The sequence below is a fragment of the Hordeum vulgare genome, chromosome 2H (genome assembly GCF_904849725.1).
Source record: "Hordeum vulgare subsp. vulgare chromosome 2H, MorexV3_pseudomolecules_assembly, whole genome shotgun sequence".
NCBI classification, from domain to species: Eukaryota; Viridiplantae; Streptophyta; class Magnoliopsida; order Poales; family Poaceae; genus Hordeum; species Hordeum vulgare.
In genome coordinates, this window is record NC_058519.1 from 504,706,871 (window position 1) to 504,714,860 (window position 7,990).

The 7,990-nt window shown below is 50.0% G+C and overlaps 1 protein-coding gene across 2 annotated transcripts; it reads right to left on the reverse strand.

The window, feature by feature from the left end:
• Nucleotides 1-4,057: 4,057 nt before the first annotated feature.
• LOC123426874 (WEB family protein At4g27595, chloroplastic-like) lies at nt 4,058-6,869 on the reverse strand. 2 transcript variants are annotated; one of them, XM_045110774.1, is made up of 4 exons: nt 6,664-6,869; nt 6,360-6,477; nt 4,680-6,248; nt 4,058-4,461 (listed from the first exon to the last, which is right to left on the reverse strand). In XM_045110774.1, the coding sequence occupies exons 1-3, from the start codon at nt 6,783-6,785 to the stop codon at nt 4,695-4,697; spliced, it is 1,794 nt and encodes a 597-aa protein (XP_044966709.1). In that variant the 5' UTR covers nt 6,786-6,869; the 3' UTR covers nt 4,058-4,461; nt 4,680-4,694. The 2 variants fall into 2 exon arrangements, with proteins under 2 accessions (XP_044966709.1, XP_044966708.1); XM_045110773.1 differs by lacking the exon at nt 4,058-4,461 and having other exon boundaries at nt 4,591-6,248; nt 6,664-6,866.
• Nucleotides 6,870-7,990: the final 1,121 nt, after the last annotated feature.

Genomic DNA, 7,990 nt, shown 5'->3' on the forward strand with positions numbered 1-7,990 from the left:
TTCTGAACTTTTTTGCTCGATTTCAACAGAGAACATCAGCGTGTGGATTCGTTGACTGGCATGACACAGCAACAAGCCCATTTTTGCGTGAATTGCTGGGAGATCTTCGGGACAAAATTTGGGATTTGGAGAGTGTTGGTGCTAATGCTGCTGGAGGAGAGGTTGTTGCATTGATAGATGAGCTAGAGATGAAGAATGTGCACATAATGAATATGAAGATGAAGAATGAGCTGGAGCTTAGGGCTAGATGTGATAGCAATGAGATGGTGTTGATATATAAGTATGTAATGTATGCTGTTGTAATATTCCTGACAGGTTTATTTGCAGGGCTACTGTTGGCCTAATAGTTGAACAATGGAGGTTGTAATGTATGATGTTGCAATGAAATGAACTGCTGAAAATTGAGACTCATTTGACACATAAATATGGTTTCTGCAGCAACATCACATAAGCATCAATGTTGTCATAGTTTGACAGCGTACAAAATAAGCACTAGTTTCATAGTTTAAGGGTTGAGACTCATTTGACACATCCAAAGTAAGCACAAGTTGCTGTGAAATAATACATGAAGAACTTAGTAGTTCCCACTTGCTGTGAAATAAGCCATGAAGCCCCCCTGATTTCTTCCTCTCTTCTGGCCAGCTGTGGTACTGCTTTGTGTTACACCACTTCCAGTTGGAGTTGATGCTCTTGTTGGAGACGAGGCTCTTGGAGTAGCTGATGCTGTTGGAGGAGTTGATGCTCTCGGAGTAGCTGATGTTGTTGTAGTAGCTGATGCTCTTGTAGTAGTTCATGCTGTTGGAGGAATTTGAGAGCTTGATGCACCTGCTTTTGCCCTGTTTTGTATAGCTTCTGTCTCTCCTTGCTGCAAGAAGTTATAATCACAGTGGTCAAAAATACAGCAAATGGAGCTATATAAAGATCAAAAACAGAGCAAAAACAGAGCAAATGAAGCTATATAATCACAATGCTCTTGTAGTAGTTTATATACCTCTTTGGCCCTTAGTTTCTTCCCTCTCTTAGCAAGATCTGCTTTAGCTTTCTTGTTTCTATCTGGATTTTGTTTACAAGAACCTTTGTTGTGGCCCTTCTGCCCACAAGATCCACAAGTGATTTGAATTCCATGCTTGCTCATTTTCTTTCCCTTTGGTGCTTCTCCCTCTTCTCTCCTCCTATCATTGTTTTTCTTTCTTGCTCCTGGCATGGCCACATATCCAGGTGCAATGGGCCTTGGCTTTTCAGAAACTGGCCAGTTTTCTTCACCTTCAACAGGTTGCAAACAATGCTCATATATCTTATTGAAAGTCTCAATGGAGTAGCACTTGTCAATATAATCCTCAAGTTTTCTTCCACTCTTGTAGATAGCACAAATAGCATGACAGCAAGGAAGGGAAGCCAGCTGAAAATATCCACATGAGCATATCCTGTGTATCTTCTCTTTCTTCCTTTTATATGCTTCACCTCAAAGCCATCCTTGCCATTCCATAGTACCTCACAATACTGTGTCATCTTAATGCTGGTCTTCAATTTCTTGAAAATGTTAGGGCAAATAGTACCATTCCACTTAGCACCTTTGCTTCTCTGCTCCTGAATTCTTCCAAATATTTTCTTCCTTATCTTCTCTTGTTGTGAAATGATGGGAAAAAACCTTGCATCTATGATGGCATTGTTGAAATACTCACAGAGATTGTTGTCAACTGATTCACAAGCTGACCCAGGTGGAAAAAATGCCCTAGCCCAATGTTTTGGCTCAGTCCTCATTATGTCCTTTGCACCATCAGGAGTCTCTTGAGCTAGCTTGGCCTTATTGTAGTTGAAATCTTCCCTGTTTGCTGACTTGGCTATTGCCCAAAACATCAAAAAAAATTGCCCTAGCACAATTTTTTTTGCTGCTTTGCACTTTAAAGTAGAGACATCAGCAAACATATCCTTAAGAACAGTGGTTTTTATGCTGTCTATCTTCCACATTGGATTGGCAAGTATAAAATGCTCATATCTCTGTGCTATCACTTTAGCTCTCACCCTAAATAAGCCAGGGACAACCAGGCCATCCCCATTGAGCTCTCACCCTGCACTCCTCTGACTTCAAAAAAGAAATGCTCCTTTTTGTTGCTAGCCCATATCTCTTCACAGCTTTTACAAACTGGTTCTTGCTTCTGAAGACCATGTCCAAAGTGAAATGTGGAATATCAGAATCAGGGTCAAACCTAGTGTACTTTCTCTTCGTCCTCACCATAGTCCCATCTTCTTCCTCATCATAAGAGTAATCTTCATCGGAAGAAGAAAACTCCATTTCTCCTACCACCTCCTCAACATTTGCTATAAAATCAATTGGTACAACCCCATTTGATTCACCTTCAATCCATTTCTTTGAATCTTTCATTTTCTTCCTGAATTTCCTAGCATGTTTTCTCAGTTCCACAACTTCAGATTCTTCTCCACTATCATCACTGTGGGGCACATAGTCATCATCATCTTCTTCTGAATCTGAAACTTTTGTTGCTTGCTCTGCTGGTTGCTTTGATCCATGCTCTACTCCATGCTCTGCTCCATTGATCTGTGTAGGATTCAGTACCTGAGAACCTTGAGCAGCTAATTGTGTCATACTGATTCTCTTAATTGGGCTGCTGATTACTTCAGTTATCACACATGTCTCATTTGGAACTAGCACTTGTTCAAAATCAGTCTCATCTGCAGTCATCACAACAGGAACATCATCATCTGCAGCCATCACAAAAGGAACATCACCATCTTCACTTCCACTCTCAATCAGACCATCCATTTCATTTTCAAAATCACTGCCACTTTCTTCTTCCCCCTCTTCATCTTGCTCGCCATTGTATTCAACGTATATGTCAGCTACACCACCATCTGTGATATGATCTGGCATCCTCATGCAACCAGCATCATCAAACAAAAAAACCAATCCATTAACCAATTCTCTGCCAGGCATCAGAAAATAGAACTTCATGCTTTCTTTAACTACAACATGATCTGCAAGAAAGCCTTTGACTTCAGGAAAAGAGAGTTTGTCCCTCTCAATGACTAACATTGCCTCATCTCCACCAACATAATCCAGATTAGGCCCAATTCTCACAAACTGTCCCCCTGTATGAAATCTGACATTCAACAATTCGGCTCGGTCCATGTTTCCTAAACGAAAACCTACATTGCAAAAACCATTCATTCTTAGTGTTTTGGTGTGATCATAACACTACAAACACCAGTAATCAACCGATTTGAGCCCCCCAAAAACTGAACTTTCCCCTGTTAAAACCCTAACCCTAGCCAATCGAAGAACAAAAAAAAAGCTACTTGACAGAGGAGAAGAACTGGGCGCACCTTTTTCTTTGCTACGGATTACGACGCCGTCCTAAGCCACGATCACGCCATGGTCGTCCTCTCCGCCATGGATAGGTGAAGTAGTTGATGCGTCGCGGGGGGAGAAGGGGGAGGAAGGGGGCGAATGGAGAGTACGGAAATCGAGATGGTCCGGCTCAACCAAATGGAGAGGTTGCGTCGGACCCACCAACAGGAGCCAGGATGGAAGAAATCCCACCAAATCGACCTTTCCTCGTTTGGATATGCCAGCAAGGTTTAAATCAGACCGGGATTGAGGTGTTTAGGGTACAGACTTCAGAGATTTAGAGGTGGAGGTCCATTTACGTCGCGGCTTACACTCTCAGGGTTTAAATCAGACTTCACTCCTTGCCAACAGATGGAAAGAAGTCACGAGTGCTTCCAGATGAGTTGATCTTAAACCACAATGATGCTTGGTTCAGAAGGTTCGATTTTAAACCACTGTTGTATATGTTCGCAACCAAAATTTCAAACTCCAAAGAAGGGATGGGTAACTTGTGACGAACTAAAAGGTCGAGCTGGCGAACCAGCAAAGCATGCCACTTTGCACGTCCAGATTTTTGCTTGCCGTTTGGTCTGAAATGGTACGAGGCTACCGCATGAGTGAATCCAGGATAAAGTCAAGTCAGAGAGAAGAATGAAGATCAAAAGAAGCGACAATTCAGAAGCTGGACTAGTAAGAGTACTCAAGTACTCCTACTACGTATGAGCCGAGACCTTTTCTGGTATGCGTCCATTCTGTTGACATTACATGCAAACCGAGGCAAAACAATGGTGCCAAAATTCGCAAAATGCTGCCCAGAGCTATGCCTGTCACGTGGAAGGAAGGCTCCGATCATGTATTCATATTCCGGTGGCCATTCCTCTTCTGATCAACGACCACTATTACCGTTAACAGCACCTGCCCTAATCCACTGACAAATGGCGAGATTTGACTTGCCTGCACTAAACCACTGACAAATGGCGAGATTTGACTTTCCTTGGTGCTTCTAGAAACTCACGTGTAAAAGGAAAAAAAAACTACACACGTCAAGACTTGCCAGGGGCTGCATCTTGTACTAATGGCATCACCGTGTCCCCTTCAAATGCCATCTTTTCAACCTGCATGTACATCAGACACGAGAAATGTCAATACGTTCATCTTTTAGCCAAAAAAGTGTAGGTCTGACAAGTGACAGCGACTCTACAAACCATTCGAAATTTCGACGCAAAAGGAGAGAAACAGTTAGATACTTAGATGCAAGAATATCTCATTAGTCGTGTAAGTAGTATTTAGATGAACAAATCAAAACTAGATGCATTACATTACATTACATTACATGGGGTGATCAAATTCAAGTGTGCACCGGCGCCAAATTCGCCTTGTAGAAGCTTTTCCTCCGGAAGAGATCCCCGAACTTGCGAAGGATCGGCCTCTTCTTCTTGCCGTTCATGGGGTGGTCCATGTCCACGTAGTGGCTCTCGTCGATGTGGTCGAACTCGTCGTCGTAGTCGTCCATGGCCGCGTCCGCCGCGGCGGACTTGAGGTCGGCCATGTTGCTGAGCGACGCGAACATCCGGTCCTTGGGGTTGAGGTTCCCCATCCTCGCCGACTGCGAGTAGCCCACGCCCTTGAACTTGCCCGGCTCGCCGATCGAGTAGCTCCGGCCGCTCGGCGTCCTGGGCTTCTCCGCCATCCATCGCCGCGACGCCGTCTCCGGCGTCCCCTTGGCGCTGGCGACGAGGAGCCCGTTCGGCAGGTGCTGCTGGTCGAAGCCGCACTCCGGCGCCACGGGCGCGGGCGTGCTGCACGTCGTCGTCGTCGTGGCGGCGAGCAGGCTGTTGAGCTCGTTGAGGCTGCCCTGCGCGGCGGCCTCGCTGACCTTGATGCACTCGTACTCCTGCCGGAGGCTCTGCAGCGCGCTCTCCTTGTCGGCGACCACGCCGTTGAGCCGCGCGTTCTCGACCCGGGCGAGCTCCAGCGACTCCTTGACGGCGTTGGCCTCGCCGACGGCCTGCTTGAGGATGTCGCGGAGGCGGGCGTTCTCGTCGCGGATCACGCGCTGCGACTCCACAAGCTTGGTGTTCTCCTGGCGCGCCAGGTTCACCTCCTCCTCGGCCGCGCGCACGCACTCGAGGAACACGCGCTCCTTGTCGCCCCACGCGGCCGCCGACTCCTCGGCCTCGAGCCTGCACCGGTGCTGCTCCCGCAGCCGGGTCTCGGCGGCGGCCAGCTCCCCGCGCAGCCGCGCGGCCTCGGCATTGGCGGCCTCAAGCTCCGCCTGCGTGTCGGAGAGCCAGCGCTTGACCTGCTTGGCCTCCATGGTGACGTCGGAGAGCGCGAGGGACAGGTCGTCCAGCGCCTTGCGGCTCTTCTCCTCCCCCTGCATGGCCGTCCGGAGCTCGCCGCGCAGCGCCCTGATCTCCTCGTCGGCGCCGCCGAACACGAGGTCCTTGACGCTCCGCTGGTCCATGACGCCGCGCCGGGCCTCGAGGCTCCGGTTGCTCTGCTGCAGCGTGGCCATCTCCAGCTTGGCCTCCTCGAGGCTGATCTTGGTCTGCTCCAGCTGCTTGGTCTGGTATATGAGCGACTCCAGCATCTTGCGCTCCGACTCCTTGGCCCTCTCCACCTCCCGCTCCAAAAGCTGCGCCTTCTCCGCGCCGCCGCCATCGCTCCTCCTATGCTCGTCGAGCTCCCGCACCGCCCGCGCCTTGTCCTCCCGCTCGCTCCTCAGCTCCTCCTCAAGCCGCACCACCCGATCCTTGTCCTCCCGCTCGCTCCTCAGCTCCTCCTCAAGCCGCACCGCCCGACCCTTGTCACCCCGCTCCTTCGTGAGCCCCTCCTCCAGCTGCTGCGCCGGCGTCGGCGTCGGCATCGCGCCTCCGCCGCCGGTGACGCCGCGACGTTTCTGCCGGGCGGACAGTAAAACCAAGAAGCGCCGTTAAAACAAGAACAGAGCAGAAATATAATAGCTGGCGATGGGCAAATGCTTGGAAGGTAACGTAAGGCTGGCGCGTACCTCCGGGGAGGGGGACGCCTTGGAGGCGCCGGCGGTGGAGCGGGTGCGGTGGAACCGAGGGGAGGGCTTGGAGAGCGAGAGGGAGGACGCCCTGAGCCCCGCCTCGAAGGACCCGGATCTGCACGGCGGAGAATCACAGCTCATGGGAACCCGAATCGCATCGCGGAGCGTTACTAAATACTCTATGGCGGTCAAACAATAAAAGAAGAGCGCAAAAGAAGGATCTTATTGAGGCGGCGAGGCGGGGCGAGGGCGGGCATGGCCGCCGAGTGGAGTGGCCACTGGCCAGCGGTGCTCTGCTCACCTCGGCCTGGAGGAGAGCATCCCGGGCGCGCACGCGGGCGGCGCGGCTGCCGAGGAAAAAGAATTGCCGTGGCAGTGGCGGTGGAACCGTCTGAATTTTAGAAGATGGCCCCGGTGCAACATGTGCGGGCGGGCGCGATTAATAGTCCTGTTTCGTTTAGATTAGGGGAGGGGGGGAGTGAGGTCATGGGTTAGCAACGGAAAGAGAGTGGGTTCTTGTCGGGTTTGTTTAGTGGTGTGGCGCGGGCGAGGGCCGCAAATGGCGGTCGTGGGTCGTGGGACGCGCGCTTGCAGGCGGGGGCCGGGGAGTGGTCAACCCGCGGAAGTTTTCTTCTTCTTGGTGTTTGTGGCCTGATTGGTGGAGGTTTTGGATGGGTTTGAATTCATCGGAACGGATCGGACCAAAGGCGGTGACAGTGGCATGCATGCATGCCCGGGTGCGTGCCGACCGGCGCGTCGAGTAGTGGGGATTGTTGTTGTACGAAGGAAGCATCGTGCATGGGTGCGGGTTGTTCGGGCCCTGACTCGTGCGGACTGACTGACTGGATTGATTTGGTGGGGCGGGGCAAAATTCCGGTCTCACGTGAGGCCAGAGCCGCGTCTTGCTTTGCTTGCTGCTCCAGTGGTGGGATTTGGTGGGTCAAACCTTGTCTGCAGGAGAATTCTACGTGCAGTTGCAGCCCTTGTGCACGTTGGGCCATCCGTCGTCAGCGAACAATTCGCAGCTCCGGGGTTATTACAGCATCTTCGCTGCCGTGCACAGTGTCGCTTTGGTACCCCCACTCCCAGCTGAAAACGTTGCTTTTTCTTGTGCAGTGGCGGTGGATCAAGGGCAACGGTGGAGTGGAGGTGAGGACATGCTATGCCATCTCAAGATCAAGGCTTCAACAATTTGATGTGAACTGATGCCTGTACCAGTACCATATCAGTACTAGTATTTGCCAGTGTGGGAAGCCGTGAAATCGTAAACTTTGGACTGATTCGATCCGAGCTGAATCTGTGGACGGGTTTCGAGGCCACCAACGACGTGAAGCTCGGGTAAGGAGCTTCCAACCGTAGTAAACGAGAAAGTCATGATTCCTTTATAGGAGTAGGTATGGAGGGACAAGGATCACAGCGTCAACCATGATGAAAAAATTGATCGCTGTGTGAAATGTGCCGGAATCTTCTATTTGTAAAAAATTACAACCCACTATCTATTTTTTCTATACATGCAACTACCGTATATTCACATAAGTAATCCACGCATGTAAGTCATAAATTACATCATTTTTTTATTATTCTATGCATGCAAGTATCATATCATTAATTCATGCATGTTACTTTTA

What these genes read in the sequence shown, in the direction of transcription:
- LOC123426874 (XM_045110774.1), bottom strand. Translation starts at nt 6,785, where the DNA reads ATGTTGCACCGGGGCCATCTTCTAAAATTCAGACGGTTCCACCGCCAC. An exon ending in ATGCTCTCCTCCAGGCCGAG is followed by an intron (nt 6,478 to 6,663) that starts GTGAGCAGAGCA and finishes TCCGCCGTGCAG; the next exon opens with ATCCGGGTCCTTCGAGGCGG. An exon ending in AGGCGTCCCCCTCCCCGGAG is followed by an intron (nt 6,249 to 6,359) that starts GTACGCGCCAGC and finishes TCCGCCCGGCAG; the next exon opens with AAACGTCGCGGCGTCACCGG.